The sequence below is a fragment of the Schistocerca serialis genome, chromosome 2, assembly GCF_023864345.2.
Source record: "Schistocerca serialis cubense isolate TAMUIC-IGC-003099 chromosome 2, iqSchSeri2.2, whole genome shotgun sequence".
NCBI classification, from domain to species: domain Eukaryota; kingdom Metazoa; phylum Arthropoda; class Insecta; order Orthoptera; family Acrididae; genus Schistocerca; species Schistocerca serialis.
This window is the reverse complement of record NC_064639.1, coordinates 830,024,166-830,051,781: the sequence shown is the minus strand read 5'-3', so window position 1 is coordinate 830,051,781 and position 27,616 is coordinate 830,024,166. Positions and strand designations below refer to the sequence as shown.

The following is a 27,616-nucleotide window of genomic DNA, read 5'->3' as shown; positions in this document are numbered from 1 at the left end:
GTTAATGAAATATTTGAGGGCACTCTCCACGCAACGAGACCATTGGGCCAACCTTGCACACAGTGAGAAGATGACAGGACGTTGCTGTATTAGGAATCACCACAGGGTGGAGACAGGCAGCAACAGACAGACGACAATGGAAACAGATTGTTGATGCAGCACATTCTCGACAGGGCCTGTGATCACTGAAAATAAGAAGAATCTCACATTTGGTAATGTGTAAGAACTGTTTCCAGATGTGTTCTGCTCCACATTTACGTGACAATGGGAGAGTTGGGAAGGCATACATGAATTTTGCAGATTTCCTGTGTAATAAAAACAAACACACACACACACACACACACACACACACACACACACACACACACACACACACACACACACACACAAACTTGCACACACGTGACCACTGAGGCCAGACTGGTCTATGGTGCCTGATGGGAGAAGTAATGTGGGAGGTGGGGGTAATGAGGAGGTTGGGGTATGTAGGGATAGCACGGTAGGGGTGGGGAAAGGTGTAGCAGTGCTTATGGGATGATGGTGGGAATGGGGGGAAGGGGGAGGGGGGGCTGCTAGGCGCAGTTGGTAGCAAAGGATGAGGCCAGGGGGGTTGCAGAAACATAGGATATATTGCAGGACATGTTACCACCTGCACAGTTCAGAAAAGCTGGTGTTTGTAGGAAAGATCGAGATGGCACAGGCTGTGAAGCTGTTACTGAAAAAAAGAACACTGTTGGGCTGCTATTTAATGTTATCTTTCCAAACCTACAGCCTCCTTCCTGGTCATTGTGACCAACTATATCCTCACCCACAATTACTTCACCTATGAAGGCATCATCTACAAACAGTACAGCAATGGGTACTTGCATGGCACCATCCTATGTCAACCTATTCATGGACCATCTAAAGGAAGCCTTCCTAATCACACAGAATCTCAAACCTCTCTTTTGGCAGTTTATCAGTCACTTGTGAACACCACGTATGTTAACACGACTCATATCAATAAAGCTACAGACCAATCAAATCTGTTCTTTCCTATCCGAGTATAAAAAGATGTTTATGTAGTCATATCTGGTTCACAGCCGTAGTCACTGAAAGCCTACTTGCAGCTTTCACCACCATGATATGGGTAAGCTTGTAGCACACACTGCTCTTTACAGTGTCTCTCCTTTTTTTAGGGTAGTTATACACATCTTTTGTCCAGTTAGAACTCTTGAATGGCTGGTAGGGATCTGTACATTTATCACTTGTTCTACTCTTAACAAATTCTTTTTTCATAGTGAACAGGCTATAACCACTGATAATAAATCATTGTGGGTAGGGGGTTTTCCCACATCACAAAGGCTGCCTCACATTTATCAGACAATATGCCAAACTAAACTTTTGTCCTTTACTTGTCTTTAACCCCCCCCCCCCCAGCTGCAACACCTGCTATGGTTCCATAATCCAACACTGCCACTGCCAAAGAGAGAATGTTTTTTCACGTAAGCAAAAAACTTATCTGACGGCACAGGGAGGAAGTAACAATTAGAGCAGCAGGTCCAACTGTGACCCTCATTAACATACCACCAATAGGATTCTACTATTTCTTTTAGTATAATGTTTAGTTGATCCTATTTAGCAAATCACGCCGGAGATCAAATACAGGGAACAATACTATCCATCCTTTGCACACGAACTAGTTTTGACTATAAGAATATAAGAATATGAACAGGATATCGTGGCGGAGACAGGTTGGTAAACTATCCATGCAGTTATTCAATCCGTAAGAGAGCTGGCAAGAAATCGAAGTTTAGGGTAAAGAAATAAAGACTTGGAGGCTAGCGAGTTTTAAATATTATAATTTTGACAGAGATGGCAAAGGTCTCAAAAGAGCGCTCGAGTGAAAGAGGCAGTGTCTTGAATATATGTTTTAAGTTGAACATTGACAAAAGTAAAACAAGGACAAAGGCATGTAGTTTAATCAAACATGCAGTGCAGAGTGAATTAGAACTGTTGGTTGGTTGGTTGGTTTAAAAGAGGGGAAAAGGGACCAAACTACGAGGTCATCGGTCCCTTGTTCCTAATAAAACAATGCCACAAGTGTGAGAATAAAATAGATGAGACACATAACACAAAACGGAAAGAAAGGAAAGACCACAAGAACAAAGGAAAGGCAATGAACACTAAAAGGAACAAAAGAGGACAAGAGAACAACAGCGAGATGCAAGAAACAAGAAAAGGAGAAGTCAGCCACCCTGCAACACATTAAAACCTCCACCCTAAAAGCAAATGGGTGGAGGACACAGAGGGACAAAGGACAGGTGCTAAAACTCAGATCGGATGATAAAAGAATTAGACTGTAAATGAGACAGAGCAGCAGAATAATTTTGCTATTAGGGCTCCTTTTTGTGTGTTGTTTTAGGGCGCAAAACATCTAAGGTCATAGCGCCCAGTAAAGAACCGGAGAATGCTGGGACCACAAGGGGAAAAAACCGTTACGAGATCCAATACAAAAGGGAAGAAAAAAACAAATCTAAAACATCACGACTTTACGGAAGAGTAACTAAAAGATGTCAACAAGAAACCGGAGACCCCAGGCAGAAATTAAATCTCTTTTGACATATTACTGCTTTTTAAAAAACTTCAGCCCGACCCTGAGACGTAAGTGGCTAAAATAGGGGCAGAGGATCAGGAAATGTCTGACTGTTAATGGCTGGCAACAGAAAGGACAGCTGGGTGCAGGGTCGCCACTCAAGTGGCGGTGTCTAAAACGGCAGTGCCCTATTTGCAACCGAACTAACATTACTTCCTCATGGCGAGACGGACGGGAGGAAGTCGACCAGGCTGTTGGGAGAGGTTTCACTTCTCTGAGTTTGTTCCCATGAAGCGAGCACCAATGGTCATGCCAAAGTAACGCGATACGCTGATAGAGAAAAGTACAAATATCCTGTGAGGAAACAGAGTAAGAGGCGGGCCGACCGAGATGGACGGAGGCCTTGGCTGCAGCATCAGCAGCGCCACTGCCAGGCAAACCAACATGGACAGGAGCCCACATGAACATCACTTGGGCTCCCCCATCTGGGAACAAATGGAGGCAGTCCTGGATCCATCGAACAATTGGGTGGACTGGATCGGGATCATTTAGAAGACTCTGAAGGGCACTGAGGGAATCAGAGCAGATCACACAGCGAGCGAGCTGGTGCCTACGGATGTAGTGAACAGCCTGATAGAGGGCAAAAAGTTCTGCAGTAAAAATTGTGCACTGGTCAAGACGCCGGTATTGAAACTTATCAGCCCTGATGACAGAAGCACAGCCAACGCTGTGAGCGGACTTCGAACCACCAGTGTAGAAGAATATGCTTTCGGCAAGTTGTGAGCGAAGCTCGAGAAATTTGCAGCGATAGGTCAGCTCGGGAGTCGAATCCTTTGGGAACAAGCAGAGGTCAAAACGAACACAAACCTGTGTCTGAAGCCAAGGTGGTGAAGGGCTCTCTCCCGTTCAGAAAGTGGCAGGAAGTGTGAACTGCAGCTGCTCAAGCAGGTGACGAAATCAGACATCGGGAGGCCGCAGAGAATAAACTTATGATAGTGGTAGTTCACCGGCTTCTGCGTAGAGACTCAATAGGGCTGCTACAGAAGGCACCAGTGGCGAGAGGGATCCCCAAATGGTGTATTGTATTTAGATGGTGTAAGATAGAAGGCCGTGCAGAGGAGTAGACAATACATCCATAATCCGACTTGGAGCGGACACGAGTTCAAATAGAGGTGGAGAAGGACAGTCCGGTCAGCCCCCGAAGAGGTACCACTCAATACACGAAGGACATTGAGGGACCAAGTGCAGCGTGCAGCCAGGTAGGACACGTGGAGAGACCAACTGAGTTTCCTATCTAATGTAAGCCCTAAGAACTTCGTTGCATCCACGAACAGGAGAGCATTTTGGCCCAGTTGCAAGAATGGTGAAAGAAACGCCTTGTACCGCCAGAAGTTGACTCAAACGGATTCGGTAGCAGAAAAGCGGAAACCATTTGTGACATTCCACAAATAGAGAAGGTCCAGACAATGCTGAAGACAGCGTTGCAGGAGAGACATCCGCTGCGAGGTGCAATAAATAGCGAAGTCATCCACGAAAAGAGAGCCGGAAGTGCCAGCTGGAAGGCAGTCCATAATGGGGTTGATGGCTATGGCGAAGAGGACAACACTCAGTACGGAGTCCTGAGGCACCCCATTCTCCTGTGAAAAGGTGTGGGATAAGGAGGAATCCACACGTACCTAGAAAACTCTGTCCATTAAAATTTCCCAGATGAAAGTGGGAAGACGACTGCAGAGGCCCCATGTGTGCACAAGACGTAGAAAGTCTGTCCGCCAACAGGTATCATCGGCTTTCTCCAAATCAAAGAAAACAGCCACTGTTTGTTGCTTCTGCAGAAAATTATTCATGATGAATGTAGACAGGCTGACAAATGATCAACCGCGGAGCGGCGCTTTCAGAACCCACACTGAACATTAGTGAGAAGATGATGTGACTCCAGCCATCACACTAATCGATCATTGACCATGCGTTCCATCACCTTACAAACACTGCTGGTAAGGGAAATTGGATGATAGCTGGAAGGAAGAGATTTATCTTTACCAGTTTTAGGTAGGGGAACAGTAGTAGCTTCACGCCAAAGCGTGGGAAATACACTGTCAGGTATCGAGAAGAGAGCGTTTTCCCCACAGGAGGAAGATTCTGCAGCATGAGGACGTGGATTGTATCAGGCCCAGAAGCAGAAGACCTGGATGAGGAGAGAGCACACATGAGCTCCCTCATAGTAAAAGAGTATTGCAGCATTCTCAATTCAAAGAGAGAAAAGCGATTGCACGAGCTGCCTCCGCCTGTTTCCGAGGAAGGCAGGCAGGATGGTAGTGGGTGGAGCTTGAAACCCCCGCAAAGTACCGACCCAAGGCATTGGAAACATTGACAGGATCAATTATGATGTTTCCCGCCACAGTCAGACCAGAAATCGGGGAGTGGGTGATAGTCTTGGAAAGCTGGCGCAGGCCACCCCAAACAAGAAAGGACAGAGTAAATCTGTTGAACGAGCTGATGAAGGAAACCCAGGAAGATTTCTTGCTTTCCTTAATAGTGCGACGGCACTGCGCACATAGTTGCTTGTAGCAGATGCAGTTCATTAACGTAGGATGATGGTTAGAGACACAAAGCGCACATTGTTGGGCACGAATCGCATTGCTGCACTCCACGGTCCACCAAGAGACCGAGACCCGATGGGGAGAAGTAATAGTACGAGGGATAGAGGATTCGGCAGCCGAGAGAATAACGACCATGAGGTACTCGACCTGATCATCGCAGCTGGGAAACGGTCGGTTGTCAAAGAACGCGAGATACACAAGAAATCTTCCCGGGAACATTCATTTTTGAACTGACAGTACGCTGGCTGCATTGCAACCATCTTTGCTGGTGAAGGCAAAGAACGGGTAGCAGAATCTACAGCCCAGGAAGCGGGAGACGGAGTGTCAGCTTGAAGGCTGAACTGTAAGTCGCAAGTTTGGGACGGGGAGAGGCTAACACGGTGCAGTAGCTTCCAGACAAAGGGACAGTCAATTTATGGCTCGCCAACAGTTTCCGGGCAACAGGAAAAGGTACCTTCTCCTTCACCCGTGTCTCCTGAACAGCCCGCTCGTCTTTATAGACGGGACAAGAACGAGAAGAAGCAGCGTGGTCTCCATGACAATTAACGGCAGCGGGGGCAAGGAGGTGGACAGGCACCTTTGTGTACATCCCTGCTACAAGTTACACATTTGGCAGCATTTTTACATGACGTGCTGGTATGATTGAACTGGTGACATTTATAACACTGCAACAGATTGGGAATATAAGGATGCACAGAGATGACGTCATAGCCTGCCTTTATCTTGGTAGGAAGTGTTAACCGATTGAAATTCAGAAACAATGTGCGAGTGAGCACCAAATCGGTAGCTTCTTTTTTCGTAACCCTATGAACAGCAGTAACGCCCTGATCCGATAGATAATTCAGGGTGTATACGTGGACAAGGAAAAAAATTCCCGGATTTCCCGGTTAAAATACACTTTCTCCTGGGTGAAAATACACTTTTTCCGTGTTAAGTGACAGTATACTCTTCCTTGGCACTGTAAAACTCATCTATTCTTTGAATGTTTATAGTTTAACATACCGACATAGAATTTCCCCCCACTTTAGAAAAAGAAACTCAGGGGGGAAAAAAACATGTTTTGAAAGACCTTTGATGTGCAGCAACACGTACGCTGCATATTTCCATATTACGAAGGTATAAATTTGAATTCCATCAAACTTTCCGAAGCATTGAAATCGAGATTGCCACGTGCTTTTGTAAGCCAGTCATAGGTTATTCAGGTGATCTCGCCAGCTGATGACAGCATAGGACACGTGATGTAGTCAGCCAATAGCAAGATCACTCTTAAGTAGTGCGAACACACAAATAAGAAAAGTTGATTGTTTAAGTTAACATACATAGCATTCACATATAATATTGGTCTCTAAGATTAACGAGCTGGAAGAGAAGCTAAGCTTCCACGTATAATGTTGATCTTTTTTGCACGTGTTACACTTTAAGATACATCACACAAATGTGCCAGCAAAACTTTTAATAATGACGTAAATGTCTTATCTTCTGGGCTCAAAATTCTTCTAAATGGTCGTCCTCGAAGAGTTGATTTTTAAATGAGAGTCAAACGCCTTGTGATTTAAGTAATTCATCCTACATTCTCGCACATAGTTCATCTTGCGTACAAGGAAATTTGGTTTGAATGTAATGCTTTTCAAACCACCATTCGCAATATTTTCCTGCGACCTATTAGAAACAGGTTCGTTTCAGCAGTTTGAATAGAGTGCCGGGTAATAGGCGTCACCGTTCTCACGCAGCTACGATGATGCAGGAAGCCCATATGTTCGTACGTATAAAACATTAAAAAATCTTACATTATGTCATAAAAGAAACTACACATCAGAGGATACTTCAAGAGCATCAGAATTTCGTTAACCATACTATTTCGTGAACCATACTAAGTTGCATAATTTGGCTTAAAATGCACATTCATATGTCCAGATTCATATGTAAATTTTCTTGGAGTACCAATGCTGTATTATCTCAAGTTTGGTTCTTTATTGCAGCGTAATGCCATACGTGCACTATAAATGCAGCGAACAGTTGAAACTAGCCAATAGTGTGAAATTAAAAACTTCCTTTCAAATAAAGCAGAAAAGATTAATGAAAGCCAAATCTCTTTAGCAAACCGTTAAAAATAACTTCATTGTTCTGCAAGGTGATTAATGCTTGACTGTCAGGAAGGTGGAAATAAAATCTAAAACTAACAACATATTTTAGCCTTCTGTAATTATGTGAACGTATTTTAATTCATTTGATAACTCCCAACCGCAAAAATCCATTTGTTATAATTTAACGCGAGAGCAACAAACGAAGAGGAAACAACAAAGTCACTTAACGTAAACACAGGTCTTGTGGAGACGACCCACCTCCCCACCACAACTGACTGCTCTGGGCATCAGCACCAGATTTACTGTATTTCCAAACCAGGTCAATATTAAGTAGTGGCGTCCAGCCCTACTTCTGTAACCAGAAGCGAAAGAAGGTATTACTCATACCCGACTCAACTGCGCATGAGCAAGAGCCCGCCCGCAACTGCGAATCTAATTTAAACAGTTGTCACATCATGCTCATCGGAGGCAATTTGTTATTATGAAGCATTGCATAGTCTTCCTAAAGCCTTTGACACACTTTGCTGTTGGCAGACGCTTGTATGAGCACTGTTTTCTTGTTGTATATGGCGCATTTCCTTTGCATCTTAAGTTTTATTTTCTTTTTTTTTTCCTTTCTCGTTCATGTTTTGTTGCTACAGTATTATTCTGCAATAGCAGGATACAGTAATATCCTTTGTTAGAGTATTGGTTCTTACCAGTCAAAATCACAAAAATTTAACTGAAAACTAAAACAACGAAAAATTCCCGGAATTCTAAACAATTCCCGGGTTTTTCCCGGTTTCCTCCCGGATAAAAAAATTCCTGGGTTTTTCCCGGGTAGTATACACCCTGTAATTAGTTATTTCGTCCTCCGTCAAACTATCCAACAGCCGGTTGTAGATAACACCACGGGGCGAGTTAAGTGTCCTGTGAGCATCCACTTTCATAGGATATTCGTGGAGGATTTAGGCCTTGAGAGCACTACCAATTTCCATTTGGAGACGAGAGCATGACTTCACAGGGCCGGAGTTGCCATCCACACCTTTCTATATAACAAAGAGGTTAACAGTAGCAAAAGTCTGGTTTCCGTCTAAACATGAGACTGCTAGAAATCGAGGCGAAACAGGAAGAGACATCGAGGCAGGAGCCTCATTCCACTTTCGTTTATAGAAAACACTAAGAAGGAAAAGGAAAGTCAGTTATCGGGAAGAAGTCCCCCCATGATTGCCAGCATCTCCAATGGCGTGCTCCTCCCAGGAGGGGCCTCCAAAACGGAGCCCCCCACTTTAGGTGATTTTCCTCACCTTAGGTCACACCTCCCGAACAACAGATGGAAGGACCAATCGGCAGAGAGGGAAGGTAACAGCTCAGGCAATCACCCTTCTCGGGGCCTGGCCTGTACCAGGGGGTACGTGCGCGCCCTACATGCCAACCGGGGGCTGGGAATTACCCGTTACCCAGTCTCCAGCTGTGTGGCAAACATGTGGGTGGCCGTCAGGCACACACAGGGAGAAGGAGAGGGAAGAAGGAAAGGAGGAAAGAAAGAATGGTCTCAAATGTCACAGAGCAGGAACGGGGAAAGGAGCAGTGCAGGGAGAGACCAATACAGGGAAGGAGCAGTGCAGGGAGAGAGCGATACAGGGAAAGAGCAGTGCAGGGAGAGAGCGATACAGGGAAGGAACAGTATAAGGAAAGAGCAGTACAAGAGAGAAGAATACTACAAGTAAACCAATATAAATGAGCTTCAAGAGCCCATGGGGGCACGAGACATCTCCCCAAGAGAGCGGGAAAGAACAGGAGAAGAAGAGACAAGCAGCACTGAAAAAGGAGCGGTGCTGCGAGGGCTGGGGGCCTGTGGCCGCCAAGCACGTACTCACCAAACAGTGGTGAGCCCCCTGGGGGGCTATTAGGGCTCCAAAATAGCTTATGACAACAGAACATAAAAAACTGACTCAATAGCAAAAAAGGCTAAAAGCTGTTTTTTCCTTTTTTTTAGGGGGGGAGAGAAGAAGAAGAAGAAGACAAAGGCAAGATAAACTTTTGAGACCACATGTACATCTGGACCCTGCAATTCACATCCACATTTCCCAGTTCCAGTTGCAAACTGGTCCACAGGAAAATGGTTGACAAGTCTGTGTGAGTATTTATCTCCCTAATTTAACCTTCATATTCTTTTCATAACATATGTATGAGGAGGCATTGTAGTGGTAGACTCTTCTAAGAAAGCTCACTGAATTTTAACATTAAACCACTGAACTGTGCACTATGCCTCTTCTAATGTCTGCCCACTGCAGGTGGACAAGCATTTCTTTAATGCTTATCAAGCAAACCTGTAGAACAGAACACACTTATTTTCCAGATTATCTTTATTTCCTGTCAATTCTGTCCCACACTTATGAGCAAATTCAAGGTATTGGCCAAGGTTTCGTACGCTACCTCCCTTGTGTGTGGGCTACACTGACTTCTTCCAATGAATTTCAGTGTGATATCTGTCCTTCCTCCAATTAGTTTTATGTGGTTGTACACTTCAAATCGCTCCATGTGCATACTCCTGGATATTTAATGCACGTCGCTAGTTCCAGTGATTGTACTGCAATTTTTTAAATCATACAACAAATGGTTTTCCTGTCTATTTACACATGTTACATTAAACTGATCTCTGTTGAGGTTCAACAGTCAATCCCTGAACCTCGTCTTGATGCTCTGTAGTTCTTCCAGCAATTTGCTACCATTTTCTAATGTTGTTACTTCTCCCCACCAGTACATAACATTGTCCATGAACAGCCTCACGGAATTTCCAGAGTAATCCACTGGTTTATTTATACACCTTGTGGAAAGTAATGGTCTTCTAGACATTCCCTTGGAGTGCACCAAAAGTTACTTTTGTGTGAGAAGATTTCTCTCCATTAAGAATGACATACTGCGTTCCATTTGCTAGAAACTCTACAATTCAATTACAAAGCTGGTCTGAAATGGTGCACCTGTTCATTAAGTGATAGTGCCAAACTGTATGTAACACTTTCCTTAAGTGAAAGGACATGGTCTCCTGGCCACCAATACATGCTGCCTTCTACGTCTTGGCAACAAACAGAGCAAAACAGGTGTCACATGATAGTTGTTTTCAGAACCCTCATCCAGAAATGTCATACATGCAAACATAAGACATGATCAAAAATTTTACAACACACTGATGCAAAAGACTTAGGTCCACATTTGTGTGTGCCTATCCAACATGCCCTCTGAGTGCCAATGACTGGGAACATTTCACTGCTGATAGAAGAGAAGCAGGTTCTTTGGCATACTCTAAATTTCATTGCACAGGTATCTCATCGGGTTTAATCACCTTTTCTCTGTTGGGTGATTTCAGGTGACTTTTCTGTCCTGAAGTCCACTATTTTGATATGCAATGACAAGCTGCAATATTATGACCAACTCAGTAGTGTGGTGGGCCAAATCTGGAATGCAGTACAGTAGGTAGTTCTGCATGGTATAGATACACAAAGTCTAATTTTTCCAGAGATATGTGGCACCAGTTGCCCAATGCTTCCATGGCAGTTTTAGAGCAATTCAAAGAAAGTTTACTGTCAGAGCAGTCGAGTCATTCAATGTAAAGTCAATACAGTGATTCAGATTTTGATAAAACTTTGGCATACAGTAAGCCTATATATAAATCAAGAAAAATACTCAATTTTATTAAAAAAACATTGACCCATTTTGAAAATAAGGGATGTGAAGTTCTAAAAGTTCACAAAACACATCCCACTGCCATAATTTGAAACTGCTGTAGCAACACTAATTAAGCTAAAACAATGAGAGAGGTGTAATACTGCAGAATTGCTATGACTTTCTTTTAACTGCAACATAGTATGAGTAAGTTGAATTTTTTTAAAAATTTGAATAAAAATTTAGAGTTTTCATTCATCAAACAAAGTATCTTCAAAAGTTTTCGAAAAAATTATATACAGGCCTTCACATTATTGTTAACTAATTCCCTATGCATGGAAGTTTTTAAAGAAAAAAATTATAGATTTAAGTCGAAATATACATAAATATAGTCCTGTTTCAACAGTAGATTCTGTTGTATCTGAAAATATCAATACCAATATTTTTGATGTACTTGACGCTGTCTGTAAAATGCATGTAATGTCTGTGCCCCTTTGATGGTAACAGTGCCTACAGAGCTCTTCTAGAAATCTTTCAGTTTCTATGAAGTATGGATGTAATGTTTTTAATTCCTCAATTAAAAAGTATTTCTGCACACTTGCTTTGCTGCTACTCTCTTAACAGTGCCACCGACACAATCACAAAGACTTTTTCCATAAGCAGAGGCAACAAATGTCATACTGTTTCCAGGCCAAAATCTTTTCTTAAAACACAAGTTCACAAAATTATTTTTAATCTAGGACTTGGCTGCACTGCCATCGGAAAAGTAGCAGATCTTTCGTACATCAGTTCAGGACCCCCCCCCCCCCCCCCCCCAACTATGAACCTTGCCATTGGTGAGGCTTGTGTACCTCAGTGATGGACAGCCGTATCACAGGTGCAACCACAATGTCGAGAGGCCAGACAAACATGTGGTTCCTCAAGAGGGGCAGCATCCTTTCCAGCAGTTGCAGGGGCAACAGTCTGGATGACTGACTGATCTAGCCTTTTAACATTATCCAAAATGGCCTTGCTGTGATGGTACTGCAAACGGCTGAAAGCAAGGGGAAATTACAGCCACTATTTTTCCCAGGGGCTTTACTGTATGGTTAAATGATGATGGTGTCCTCTTGGGTAAAATATTCCGGAGGTAAAATAGCCCCACCCCATTCGGATCTCCAAGTGGGGACTACTCAGGACGACGACATTATCAGGAGAGAGAAAACTGACATTCTATGGATTGGAGCATGGGATGTCAGATCCCTTATTCGGGCAGGTAGGTTAGCAAATTTCAAAAGGGAAATGGATAGGTTAAAGTTAGATATAGTGGGAATTAGTGAAGTTTGGCAGCAAGAGGAACAAGACTTCTGGTCAGGTGAATACAAGGTTATAAATAGAAAATCAAATAGGGTAATGCAGGAGTAGATTTAATAATAAATAAAAAAACAAAATAAAAATGCAGGTAAGCTACTATGAACAACATAGTCGACACATTATTGTAGCCAAGACAGACATGAAGCCCACACCTACCACAGTGGTACAAGTTTTTATGCCAACTAGCTCTGCAGATGATGAGGCTGAAGAAATGCATTATGAGATAAAATTATTCGGACAGTGAAGGGAGACGAAAATTTAATAGTCGTGGGGGACTGGAATTCGATTGTAGGAAAAGGAAGAGAAGGAAAAGTAGTAGGTGAATATGGAATGGGGGTAAGAAAGTGCAAAATTCTAACACTTGGTTTAAGAATCATGATAGAAAGTTGTATATGTGAAAGAGGCCTAGAGAGGTTCCAGATAGAATATATAATGGTAATACAGAGATTTAGAAACCAGGTTTTAAATTTAAGACATTTCTAGGGGCAGATGTGGACTGACCACAATCTATTGGTTATGAACTGTAGATTAAATCTGAAAAACTGCAAAAAGGTGGGAATTTAAGGAGACGGGACCTGCATAAACTGAAAGAATCAGAGGTTGTAGAGAGTTTCAGAGAGAGCATTAGGGAATGATTGACAAGAACAAGGGAAAGAAGTGCAGTAGCTGAAGAATGGGTTGCTTTGAGAGACGAAATGAAGGCAGCAGAGGATTAAGTAGGTAAAAGGACGAGGGCTAGTAGAAATTCTTGGGTAACAGAAGAGATATTGAATTTAATTGATTGAAGGAGAAAATATAAAAATAGAGTAAATGAAGCAGGCAAAAAGGAATACAAACATCTCAAAAATTAGCTCAACAGAAAGTGCTAAATAGGTAAGTGGGGATGGCTAGAGGACAAATGTAAGGATATAGAGCAATATATCTCTAGAGGTTAAGATAGATACTGCCTACAGGAAAATTGAAGAGACCTTTGGAAAAGAGAAACCACCTATATGAATATCAAGAACTCAGATGGAAAACCAGCTCTAAACAAAGAAGGTAAACCAGAAAGGTGGAAGGAATATACAGATGATTTATACAAGGGCAATATTATGGCTATGGATGAGGACGTCTATGAAGATGAAATGGGAGCTATGATTGTGTGAAGAGTGTGACAGAGCACTGAAAGACCTAAGTCGAAAAAAGGCCCCAGGAGTAGACAACATTCCATTAAAACTACTGATAGCCTTGGGAGATCCAGCCACGATAGAACTCTACCACCTGGCAAGAAAGATGTACGAGACAGGCGAAATACCCTCAGACTTCAAGAAGAATATAATAATTCCAATACCAAAGATACCAAGTGTTGACAGGTGTGAAAATTAGCAAACTACCAGTTTAATAAGTCACGGCTGCAAAATACTGGCATGAATTCTTTACAGACGAACGGAAAAACTGGTAGCAGCTGACAACGAGGAAGATCAGTTTGGATTCCATAGAAATGTTGGAACATGAGACAATACTGATCCTACGACTTACCTTAGAAGATTGATTAAGGAAAGGGAAACCCATGTGTCTTGCATTTGTAGATGTAGAGAGGGCTTTTAACAATGCTGGCTGGAATATTCTCTTTCAAATTCTAAAGGCAGCAGGGGTAAAATACAGGAAGCATAAGGCTATTTACAATTTGTACAGAAACCAGAAGGCAGTAATACCAGGCAAGGGGCATGAAAGAGAAGCAGTGGTTGAGAAGGAGGTAGTGAGACAGGGTTGTAACCTATCCCCGATGTTATTCAATCTGTATATTGAGCAAGCAGTAAAGGAAACAAAAGAAGAAAAATTCGGAGTAGGTATTAAAATCCATGGAGAAGAAATAAAAACTATGAAGTTCACCGATGACACTGTAATTCTGTCAGAGACAGCAAAGGACTTGGAAGAGCAGTTGAACGGAATGGACAGTTTCTTGAAAGGAGGATATAAGATGAAGATCAACAAAAGCAAAACGAGGATAATGGAATGTAGTCGAATTAAGTCGGGTGATGCTGAGGGAATTAGATTAGGAAATGAGACACTTAAAGCAGTAAAGAAGTTTTCCTAATTGGGGAGCAAAATAACTGATGATGGTCGAAGTAGAGAGGATATAAAATGTAGACTGGCAATGGCAAGGAAAGTGTTTCTGAAGAAGAGAAATTTGTTAACATCGAGTATAGCTTTTAAGTGTCAGGAAGTCGTTTCTGAAAGTATTTGTATGGAGTGTAGCCCTGTATGGAAGTGAAACATGGACGAGAAATAGTTTGAACAAGAAGAGATTAGAAGCTTTTGAAATGTGGTGCTACAGAAGTGTGCTGAAAATTAGATGGGTAGATCACTTAAGGGGACCTGGATGTGAAATGACTGAAATTTTAGACTTTTTTTCTCACCATCTGAAAGACAATTTTATCCTGTTTGAAATATGTATTTTTTATCTACTTTTCAGTTGTTGATTTGATCTTAAATGTTCCTTTAACAAAAGCTGCAAACCAGCTGTGTTCATGCGACAGGCAAGTAATATCACCATAAACATTTCTTGTCTGCCAGTGTCATGGAAACAATAAAGCCAATATACAGGGGCCTTGCAGATACAAAATTACTTAGCAAATGTCTACATGGCCATACACAAAACCCTGATGAGATTTGCAACAGCTGCATGTGGCAACGAGTACCAAAAACAGTGTTTGTTGGATGGACAGTACTCAAAACGTGTGATGAATGCTGTCATCAGCAGGACAAAAGTAATGGATAAATTAGGCATCCAGGTAGGAAATAATATGATAGCTACTCTGCCACAGATCATCCGCGACTAGCTGAAGCTGAAAGGGCTGTGGAAGCCAAAACTAAAGAGTCCAGAGTAAGGAAAAGGCTCCTGAAGAAGTCTACAGAAGGTAAAGAAGCAGCTGGCCAACAAGATTATGCTGCTGGAATGTTCTGAAAGACGCATACGATGAGTCAGAAACAGCATGAACATTTTTTATCTTTTTCTCAAAACTACATTTTCAGAAATTAGGAACATCTAACTTCACAATGGTTTTATCCATGTTCACCAAATTTCTGTCAATTGACGAACAGGATAGTATCTTCGTATTATGCCTAATACATCACAGAAATGATCTATGTTTGTCATTTTGTATATAATTTTAGCAGTATGTTTTAGACAAAATTGTAATGTGGTATAATAAGAGTTTTTCTATTTCCTCAGATTTACTCCAAACTGCGAAATGAGAGGCATAATGTGTTCCTATGAATGTTAACAGCAGCCTGCTATAGTTTGAATGCTATTAGACTGATGATGGACCAGAAAATGGTACCAGAATGGAAACGTGCATTATAAGAACATCTATTAGGCAAACTACTGTAATTCTTCAACTATAATATTTCAGTAAATTTCCTTTGACAGTTTGTGGTTTTTATCAACAAAGGATGAAATTAACTCAACTTCGTCTGCATTGTACACCAAGAATAACGTGCACTGAGAGCGAGGTATAAAAATGCAGCCTGTTTATGTCCAGGTCTCCTTATGTAATGAGGTGGTACTGAATACAATTGGGGAGAAGAGAAATTTGTGGCACAACTTGACTAGAAGAAGACATAAGTTGATAGGACATGTTCTGAGGCCCCAATTTAGTATTGAGGGGGAGCAGCAAGGAGGGTAAAAATCTTTAGAGGATACCAAGAGATGAATGCACTACACAGATTCAGAAGGATGTAGGTTGCAGTAGGTACTTGGAGAGGAAGCGGCAGCGACGACGACGACCACCACCACCACCACCACCACCACCACCACCACCACCACCACCACTTCCCAAAAAGTCAAATGTAAGAACATATTCACCCTCATTCAAGTATTCCTTGACTTCATTTACGAAACAGCTTTGCTGCTTAGCTACAAAATTACAGTATCAATATGATCAATTTTTCAGAAAATAATTAAATGAACTCCAATAAGGTCTTCCACACTGTTTCTAATTTACAGACTGTCAAAAAGTGATATTTCCAACCAAATTATTTTAAAGCATATTTTGAGGGTGAACTTTCTGTTGTTGTTGTAGTCTTCAGTCCAGAGACTGGTTTGATACAACTCTCCATGCTACTCTACCCCATTCAAGCCTGTTCATCTCCGAATAACTACTGCAACCTAAATCCTTCTGAATCTGCTTAGTGTATTCATCTCTTGGTCTCCCTCTACAATTCTTATCCTCCACACTTCCCTCCAATACTTAATTGGTGATTCCTTGATGCCTCATACTGTGTCCTACCAACTGATCCCTTCTTATAATCAAGTTGGGCCACAAATTCCTCTTCTCCCCAGTTCTATTCAGTATCTCATTAGTTACGTGATCTATCCATCTAATCTTCAGCATTCTTCTGCAGCACCACATTTCGAAAGCCTCTATTCTCTTCTTGTCTACATTGTTTATCGTCCATGTTCCACTTCCACACATGGCTACAGTCCAGACAAATGCCTTCAGAAAGAGACTTCCTAACACTATATTCTATATTCAATGTTCACAAATTTCTCTTCTTCAGAAACACTTTTCCTGCCATTTTCAGTCTACGTTTCATAGCCTCTACTTCAGGCTTCATCAGTTATTTTGCTGGCCAAGCAGCAAAACCAAACTACTATTCTAAGTGCCTCATTTTCTGATCTAATTCGGTCAGCATCACCTGCTTGAATTCTACTATGTTCCATTACTTCTGTTTTACATTTGTTGATGTTCATCTTATTCTCCTTTCAAGACACTTTCCATTCCGTTCAACTGCTCTCCCAAGTACTTTTCTGTCTGACAGAATTACAATGTCACTGGCAAACTCAAAGTTTTTCTTTCTTCTCCCTGAACTTTAATTGCTATTCCAAATTTTTCTTTGGTTTCCTTTACTGTTTGTTCAATGTACATACTGAATAACGTTGGGAATAGGCCATAACACTGTCTCACTCACTCTTCAACCACTGCCTCCTTTTCATCTCCCACAGCTTTTATAACTGCCATCTATTTTTTGTACAAGTGGTAAATAGCCTTTCACTCCCAGTATTTCATCCCTGCTGCCTTCAGAATTTCAAAGAGTATTCCAGTCAACATCGTTAACAGTTTTCACTACATCTACAAATGCTGTAACATACGTTTGCCTTTCCTTAACCTATCTTCTAAGATAACTCATAGGGTCAGTATTGCCTCATGTGTTCCTACATTTCTCCAGAATCCAAAGGTATCATCCCCAAGATCAGCTACCAGTTTTTCTATTCTCATGTAAAGTATTGGTGTTAGTATTTTGCAACCATGACTTATTAAACTGACAGTTCAGTAATTTTCACACCCGTCAACACCTGCTTTCTTTGAGATTGGACTTACTATATTCTTCTTTAAGTCTGAGGGTATTTCACTTGCCTCATACATCTTGCTCACCTGATGGTAGCGTTGTCATGGCCGACTCAACACTATCAGTAGTTCTAATGGAATGTTGTCTATCCCGGAGCCTTGTTTCGACTTAGATCTTTCAGTGCTCTGTCAAATTCTTCGTGCCATATCTTATCTCCCCACTTCATCTTCACTCACGTCTTCTTCAATTTCAATAATATTGCCCTCAAGTACATCGTCCTTGTGTAGACACACTGTATACTCCTTCCACCTTTCTGCTTTCCCTTCTTTGCTTAGGACTGGTTTTCCATCTGAGCTCTTGATATTCATACAGTTGGTCCTCTTGTCCCTAAAGGTCTCTCCAATTTTCCTGTAGGCAGTATCTACCTTACCCATAGAGATATATGCTTCTATATCCTAGCATCTGTCCTCTAGCCATCCCTGCTTAACCATTTTGCACTTCCTGTCGATCACATTTTTCAGATGTTTGTATTCCTTTTGCCCGCTTCATTTGCTGCGCTTTTATATTTTCTCCTTTCCTCAGTTAAATTCAATATTTCTTCTGTTACCGAAGGATTTGTACTAGCCCTCGTCTTTTTACCTAATTGTTCCTCTGCTGCATTCACTATTTCATCTCTCAAAACTACCCTTCTTCTACCATATTTCTTTCCCCTCTAGTTAACTATTCCCTAACGCTCTCTGAAATGCTCTACAGCCTCCGGTTCTTTCAGTTTATCCAGGTACCCTCTCCTTAAATTCCTACCTTTTTGCAGTTTCTTCAGTTTTAATCTACCGTTCATAACCAATAGATTGTGCTCAGGGTCCACATCTGCCCTGGAAATGACAGTTTAAAACCTGCTTTGTATATCTATGTCTTACCATTATGTAACCCATCACATCTTCCAGTGTCTCCAGGCCTCTTCCATGTATACAACCTTCTTTCATGATTCTTAAACCAAGTGTTAGAATTTTCCTTCTTTTCCTTTCCCTACTATCGAATCCCAGTCCCCCATGACTATTAAATTTTAATCTCCCTTCACTATCTGAATAATTTCTTTTATCTCATCATACTTTTCTTCAATATCTTCCGTCATCTATGGAGCTAGTCGGCATATAAACTTGTACTACTGTGGTAGGTATGGGCTTTGTGTCTATCTTTGCTACAATAATGCATTCACTATTCTGTTTGTAGTAGCTTATCAGCTTTCCTATTTTGTTATTCGTTATTAGACCTACTCCTGCATTACCCCTATTAGATTTTCTATTTATAACCCTGTATTCGCGTGACCAAAAGTCTTTTTCCTCCTGCCATAGAACTTGACTAATTCCCACTTTATCTAACTTTAACCTATCCATTTCTCTTTTTTCAGGGTGTATAAGTGGACAAGGAAAAAAATTTTCCGGATTTTTGCCAGATCTCCCGGTTAAAAATACACTTTCTCCCGGTGAAAACACACTTTTTTCATGCTAAGTAACAGTATACTTTTCCTCAGAACTGTACAATTTATCAATCAAAAATCGTGATGTTTTTGTACAGCGGCTTAGAATTTCCCGGCACTTTAGAAAACGAAACTCAGGGGAAAAACCACGTTTTGGAAAATTCTTTGAAGTGCAGCAACATATATGCAGCACATTTTTGTATTACGAAAGTATAAATTCGAATTTCACAAAAAACCGCATGTTACTTACTGAAGCATTGAAATTGAGATTGCGATGCGCTTTTGAAAGCCAGTCATAGCTCATGTCACGTGATCTCGCCAGCTGATGCCAGCGGATACTCATAGCATAGGACACATGACGTAGTCAGCCAATACCAACATCACTTATGTAGCGCAAACACATAAACAGGAATAGTTAATGGTCTAAATTAATGTACATAGTGTTGCTACAGGAAAAGCAAACTTTTCATATATAATATTTGTCACAAAGATTAATAAGCTACAAGAGAAACTAAGCTTTCACATACAATGTTGATCTTTTTTTGCACGTTTTACACTTTAGGACACATCGCATAAATATGCCAGTAAAATGTTTAATACCAACATAAATCTCTGATCTTCTGGGATCAAAATTCTTCTAAATGGCTTGTCATCAAAGAGTTGATTTTTAAATGAGAGTCAAAAGCTCTGTGATTTAAGAAATTCATCGTACATTCTCGCACATAGTTCACCTTGCGCAAAAGGAAATTTACTTTGAAAATAATGCTTTTCAAACCACAATTTTCCCCGAGACCTGTTACAAATAGATTTGTTCCAGCAGTTGCCAGAGAGTGCCGCATAAGAGGCATCCCCGTGCTTGCGCAGCTAAGATGACGTAGGAAGCCCGTACGTTTGTATGTGTAAAATATTAAGTAGATCTTACATTATGTCATAAAAGAAACAAGACATCAGAGGATACTTCAAGAGAGTCAGAATTTCTTGTACCATACTGAGATGAATAATTCACATTAAAGTGCACATTCGTACGTCCAAATTCCCAACGAAGTAGCCCTCGACCTCACATTAAACTTTTCAGAGTGATGGGCAAACATCTATTAGGCGCACTACGAATGTAGTGTTGTGGACATGTTGGGAATGTGGATCTCACGGGGGGCGTGCAAGGGATAAGTCCCTGCAGACGCACTATCCTCTGTGCCCGCGGTGGCTCAGATGGATAGAGCGTCTGCCATGTAAGCAGGAGATCCCGGGTTCGAGTCCCGGTCGGGGCACACATTTTCAACATGTCCCCAATGAAGTGTATCAACGCCTGCTTGCAGCTAGGGTGTCAATTTAATTATCATTTCTTTTCAGAGTGGTTTTCGGGATGTAAATTTTCTAGGAGTACCAGTACTGTATTATCTCATGTTTGGTTCTTTATTATGGAATAATGCCACACATGTTAGAAGATGAAAAACGTGCACTTGAAATGCAGTGAACAGTTAGTTGAAACTAGCCAATAGTGTGGAATTAAACACTTCGTTTGAAACAAACTGGCTGCCCCAGCGGTAAAGATAAATAAAAGGAGAATTTCTTTAGCAAAGCAACAAAAAAACTTCATTGTTCTGCAAGGCGATTAATACTTGACTGTCAGAAAGGTGGAAATAAAATAAAATCTGGAACTAACAACATATTGTAGCCTTCCGTAATTAGATGAATGTATTTTAATTCACTTGATAGTATCCAGGCACAGATTTTTTTTTTTTAATTTTTTTTATTTGACGTGAAAGCAGTAAACGAAGAGGAAACAGCAAAATCACTAAATGTAAACACATTTCACATGGAGCCACCCCCCCCCCCCCCAAATAACTCAGACTGCTCTGCACATCAGCCCCAGATCTACGATATTTCGAACCAGGGCAATAGATTTGCAGTAGATAAGAATACTCTGGAAATAACTAAACAAACCCTTACATACACAGAACTTAAATTTATTTAGCCTAGATCATTAGTCCCTCCCAAATTTTATTAAGAATCTGACAAGGAGGCAGTTTATTGTTATTATTATACTGAGAGCTGGAAAGAGTTTGAAGAAAATGAAAAATAGAGGAAGGAAAAAGTTATGTAGATCAAAAGAAGCAGTAAGTTGTCTGGACTTGGGAGATAAACCGCTGATAAATTTAAATACCTCGGTGGAACATACAAACATGAAAAAAGCAAGTAAAATCAGAACCCGGAGGGGGGGGGGGGGGGGGGGGGGGGGCACTAGAAGAGCGTACATGAAAGTGTCGAATCTGTACAATAAATGAATTTTTCTACAGATGTTGTAAAACCACAAGTCCTGTATTGCTAGAAACATTACATTCATCCAGATGCATGGCAGATCTGGTAACGATAGGAAGAATCTTCAAAAAAATATTAGGTCACAATTGTGGCAACTGGGGTTTGAGACCAAATAAGGAAATATACTTATTCTGCCCTGAAATAACAGATGAGATCAGGGAAAGACGTGTTATACACATACACTATGGACAGTTTGTGTGTATCTTTGTTAGGCTGTCTTCCTTCATTATCTCATTCTTCCATATCAGGAAAACAAATGAGTAAGGAAGCAAGACAACAATGGACTAAGAAGAAATGCAAATTTAATAGGAAACCTTACTTAGCATGAACAAATTCAAACTAGAATACAAGAAATTTAAAGGTTTTCAGGACGATAAAACAGAACAAAAAGTGGTGTCAGATGGTCAGATGCGAGAAAAAGAGCTCATTCTGAGAAAAATAAAGTTTTGAAGGACGATGAGGGAAAAGAGAAGAATAGTTATCCAGGCATGGTCCTTAGTTGGCCTGTAATAAAATTACAAAATCCAATTTGCATTTTTTGTAGTTTGTGTGTCCATTACACGCGTCAAAATAATCCGACACTTTTCCATTATTCAATATACATTTTCCGAATATACTAGTATCCTGAAGTTTAGGTTTTCGTGATAAAAAAGTGTGTTAAATGTGGCAAAATGCATTTAAATATGTAACAATTAGGTTACGCTACAGGTCAATCTGTTACTGCGACCTGTCTTTGGCATTACCATTTGTTGACTTCACCTACACACTAATAAATTGTCACCTTTCAATCTAACCCAGATCTAAGGCTATGCCAAAGAGCAGTGCCACAACAATCAATATTTTAGAGGTTGTTTAATATCACACTACAGCCCCCTGCTGCAAAGCTTACCATGAGCAGATTATGTGCATGGAATATGACTGCTACCACCCCAGTGTGGTTACACTACTATAGCACAGAAGAATATTACTTTTATCAATTTTTATCAATTATTCAATGGAATATGACTGCTACCACCTCAGTGTGGTTACACTACTATAGCACAGAAGAATATTACTTTTATCAATTTCTGTTGTTAAGTTCACCAAAGGAAGCTGCTTACTTCTGTTCAAATCCAATAGTATAATATTTCATCAAGAAGTGCATAACTTATTCTAAAATATGTCTTTAAAGCTAAGTGATTTTATAATCTACAATTCAAACAACATAAAAAGGCCAACACACTTACCGAGCTTTCTCAGTTGTGTAACTGAATACATATTAGCAGACTGATTAACTTTGGACACCTGGAGTGGATAGTTGTCCTCGTCTAGGTTACCATCTGCTTCAGCTTCAAATTCCATACTTTCTGGAGGTGGATCCTCAGGCTCTTGTTTAATAACAATATTTGGGTCAAGTTCAGTGTTAGCCGACTCATTTGGTTTTGTCTGTCTTCCTTTCTTTGGACGCTTTGTACGTGGCATATTTTAATCTGTGTATTACTGTTGAGGAGAAGGTAAGGAAAGGTAGCAACAGTTATTCCAAAAATTATTTGGAGGAAAACAGTAATTTATGTTGGCACAAATATCAATATACAACATATGTAACTGTATAGATAAGAAATCTACTCAGCAAATGGCAGCATGAGAACAGATATTAAAAAAAGGTCTTATTTATGAAAGCTTTTGGAGCCAGTGGCTCCTCCTTCCGGCAGAAGGGTTTAAGGGAAAGGATGAGAGGTGAAGGGAAGGTTGAGGAAAAGAGGTAGAGTTCGGAGAAGTCACCAGTACCCTGGGTCAGGTAAGACTTACCAGATGTGATGAGAAGGAAAGAAAGGAGTCTGTCCTCATCCTATCCAGTAAGTCTCCCCTGACCATGGGTTCTGGGTGATATTTCCACACTACCTCACACAACCTGCAATTTTCCCAATGTGTGTGAACCCTTCACCACCTTGGCTTCATGTGGTGGCCCATGTTCACCTTGGACTTAATTAGCATCCTACGAAAACTACTCCATATTCGATCCATCGATGTAAGTTTCTCAATCTTCGCACAGAATTTAGCAACCTTTGTGTACACTGATTATTCTTGGACAGACTGTAGTGCCAGATGTGGCTTCACCACTGGCACTGATGATTTTCACTATCTGCTCTCGGAACAATGATTAGTATTTACAGCAGAGCTCTTTGCTGCTATCAGGCCACACAGTACATCCGGCAACATGTTGTTGTTGTTGTGGTCTTCAATCCTGAGACTGGTTTGATGCAGCTCTCCATGCTACTCTATCCTGTGCAAGCTTCTTCATCTCCCAGTACTTACTGCAACCTACATCCTTCTGAATCTGTTTAGTGTATTCATCTCTTGGTCTCCCTCTCCGATTTTTACCCTCCACGTTGCCCTCCAATGCTAAATTTGTGATCCCTTGATGCCTCAGAACATACCCTACCAACCGGTCCCCCCTCCTTGTCAAGTTGTGCCACAAACTCCTCTTCTCCCCTATTCTATTCAATACCTCCTCATTAGTTACGTGATCTACCCATCTAATCTTCAGCATTCTTCTGTAACACCACATTTCGAAAGCTTCTATTCTCTTCTTGTCCAAACTATTTATCGTCCATGTTTCACTTCCATACATGGCTACACTCCATACAAATACTTTCAGAAATGACTTCCTGACACTTAAATCTATACTCAATGTTAACAAATTTCTCTTCTTTAGAAACGCTTTTCCTTGCCATTGCCAGTCTACATTTTATATCCTCTCTACTTCGACAGTAATCGGTTACTTTGCTCCCCAAATAGCAAAAGTCCTTTACTACTTTAAGTGTCTCATTTCCTAATCTAATTCCCTCAGCATCACCTGACTTAATTCGACTGCATTCCATTATCCTCGTTTTGCTTTTGTTGATGTTCATCTTATATCCTCCTTTCAAAACACTATCCATTCCGTTCAACTGCTCTTCCAGGTCCTTTGCTGCCCCTGACAGAATTACAATGTCATCGGCGAACCTCAAAGTTTTTATTTGTTCTCCATGGATTTTAATACCTACTACGAATTTTTCTTTTGTTTCCTTCACTGCTTGCTCAATATACAGACTGAATAACATCGGGTATAGGCCACAACCCTGTCCCGCTACCTTCTCGACCACTGCTACCCTTTCGTGGCCTTCGACTCTTATAACTGCCATCTGGTTTCTATACAAATTGTAAATAGCCTTTCGCTCCCTGTATTTACCCCTGTCATCTTTAGAATTTCAAAGAAGGTATTCCATTTAAGAGCGTCAAAAGCTCTCTCTAACTGTACAAATGCTATAAACATGGATTTGCCTTTCTTTAACCTATCTTCTCTGAGAAGTTGTAGGGTCAGTATTGCTTCGTGTGATCCTACATTTCTCCTGAATCCAAACTGATCTTCTCCGAGGTCGACTTCTACCAGTTTTTCCATTTGTCTGTAAAGAATTCGTGTTAGTATTTTGCAGCTGTGACTTATTAAACTGAAAGTTCGGTAATTTTCACATCTATCAACGCCTGCTTTCTTTGGAATTTGGAATTATTATATTCTTCTTGAAGTCTGAGGGTACTTCGCCTGTCTCATACATCTTGCTCACAAGATGGTAGAGTTTTGTCATGACTGGCTCTCCCAAGGGCGGCAGTAGTTCTAATGGGATGTTGTCTACTCCTGGGCCTTGTTTCGACTCAGGTCTTTTAGTGCTCTGTCAAACTCTTCACGCAGTATCGTATCTCCCATTTCATCTTCATCTACATCCTCTTCCACTTCCATAATATTGTCCTCAAGTACATCGCCCTTGTATAGACCCTCTATATACTCCTTCCACCTTTCTGCTTTCCCTTCTTTGCTTAGAACTGGGTTTCCATCTGAGCCCTTGATATTCATAAAAGTGGTTCTCTTCTCCAAAGGTCTCCTTAATTTCCCTTAGGCAGTATCTATCTTACCCCTAGTGAGATAAGCCCCTACATCCTTACATTTGTCCTCTAGCCATCCCTGCTTAGCAGTTTTGCACTTCCTGTCGATCTCACTTTTGAGACGTTTGTATTCCTTTTTGCCTGCTTCATTTACTGCATTTTTATATTTTCTCCTTTCATCAATTAAATTCAATATTTCTTCTGTTACCCAAGGATTTCTACCAGCCCTCGTCTTTTTACCTGCTTGATCGTCTGCTGCCTTCACTACTTCATGCCTCAAAGCTACCCGTTCTTCTTCTACTGTATTTCTTTCCCCCACTCCTGTCAATTGTTACCTTATGCTCTCCCTGAAACTCTACAACCTTTGGTTTAGTCAGTTTATCCAGGTCCCTCTTTCATTTCTTACCCCCAATCCGTATTCACCTACTATGTTTCCTTCTCTCCCTTTTCCTACTCTCGAATTCCAGTCACCCACAATTATTAAATTTTCGTCTCCCTTCACTACCTGAATAATTTGTTTTATCTCATCATACATTTCATCAATTTCTTCATCATCTGCAGAGCTAGTTGGCACATAAACTTGTACTACTGTAGTGGGCAGGGTCTTCATGTCTATATTGGCCACAATAATGCATTCATTATGCTGTTTGTAGTAGCTTGCGCGCACTCCTATTTTTTTTATTCATCATTAAACCTACTCCTGCATTACCCCTACTTTATTTTGTATTTATAACCCTGTATTCACCTGACCAAAAGTCTTGTTCCTCCTGCCACCGAACTTCACTAATTCCCACTATATCTAACTTTAACCTATCCATTTCCCTTTTGAAATTTTCTAATCTACCTGCCCGATTAAGTGATCTGACATTCCACGCTCCGATCTGTAGAACACCAGTTTTCCGCCCGGAGATCCGAATGGGGGACTATTTTACCTCCGGAATATTTTACCCAAGAGGATGCCATCCATCATCATTTTATCATACAGTATAGCTGCATTCCCTCGGGAAAAATTACGGCTGTAGTTCCCCTTTGCTCTCAGCCGTTCGCAGTACCAGCACAGCAAGGCCGTTTTGGTTAATGTTACAAGGCCAGATCAGTCAATCATCCAGACTGTTGCCCCTGCAACTACTGAAAAGGCTGCTGCCCCTCTTCAGAAACCACACGTTTGTCTGGCCTCTCAACAGATACCCCTCCGTTTTGGTTGCAACTACGGTACGGCCATCTGTATCGCTGAGGCACGCAACATAAGCTTGTCAGTTGGGTCCTCTGATCTGACTCAGTGCCCTTCAGAGCCTCTGCGTGCAGTACACAGTCCACCCCTTAGTGCAATGGGTCCTAGAAAGCTTCCACTTGCTTACTTTTGAGGGAGCCACTGATGATTATGTGGGTTCCTGGTCATTCGGTCTGATGGGAAACAAGGCTACTGATGCTGCCACCAAGGCTGCAATTTATCACGACTAGCTAGTTCTTTCATTCCTTCCGATGAGCTCCGTGTTGCCATCAATCAGCAGGTGGTGTCACTTTGGCATCACCATTGGTCTTCCCTTCATGGGAACAAGTTCTGGGGAGTTAACCACTCCAGCAGCTTGATCGACATCCTATCGGCCCTCTCACCATTTTAGCGAGGTTGCGTCTTGGGCATTGTCGTTTTAGCCATCCTTTTTGTTAAGGGTGAAATTTGGAAATTTGTGGGTAGGTCTTATGGGACCAAATTGCTGAGGTCACAGGTACCTAAGCTTACGCATTACTTAAACTAACTTTAACTTATGCTAAGGACAACACACACACACACACACACACACACACACAAGGGATGGGGGCAAGCCGCGCGTAGCCTCAGACCACGTGGCTATGTTAAGGGTGATCCCATCAGTGCACATTATCATAACCTTTGATGGGTTGCCATTTCCAGACCGAATACAGTTTCTTTTTTTTTTTTTTACCGCTTATGTACCAGTAGTATGTTTCCTGTCTGAGTTAGTGGCCGTTTTAGCAAATGATGCATGAGCTGTCACCTGCATTTCATTTTTTATCCGCTGTAGCAATATGGCAAAGGACATTTAATCTTTGGTTGAGAACCTCCACAGCATTTTTTGTGGACCTTTCTTCAAGAGGGAGTCCTTGTTCTTAGCTCTCTTTCCTCCCATTGATTGGGCTTCACATGTAGTAATTTTTAACAACTTTTTCATATTGGTGTTCTGGATTCTGGCATGGGCACATATGACCCCTAGTTGTTTTTGCGCTCTAAAACAAAATAAACTCATTTTTCTAAGCGTCTCCAGTTCCTTTCCCTTCGGCTCCTCTTCCTTCCTCTTCAGCCCGAAGGAATAGCCAC

The 27,616-nt window shown here is 41.3% G+C and overlaps 1 protein-coding gene and 1 non-coding gene across 2 annotated transcripts in view; one reads left to right on the top strand and one right to left on the bottom strand.

Moving 5' to 3' along the window:
- LOC126455741 (uncharacterized) overlaps positions 1-27,616 on the bottom strand; it is a 76,564-nt gene that overhangs the window by 38,995 nt on the left and 9,953 nt on the right. Inside the window, exon 2 of the mRNA XM_050091508.1 lies at positions 22,608-22,860. Within this exon, the coding sequence (XP_049947465.1) occupies positions 22,608-22,842 (235 nt within the window). The 5' untranslated portion in view covers positions 22,843-22,860. The remainder of the gene's footprint in view (positions 1-22,607; positions 22,861-27,616) is intronic.
- On the top strand, positions 20,256-20,330 carry Trnat-ugu (transfer RNA threonine (anticodon UGU)). Its single transcript has one exon. It is a non-coding gene; the product is annotated as a tRNA-Thr (tRNA).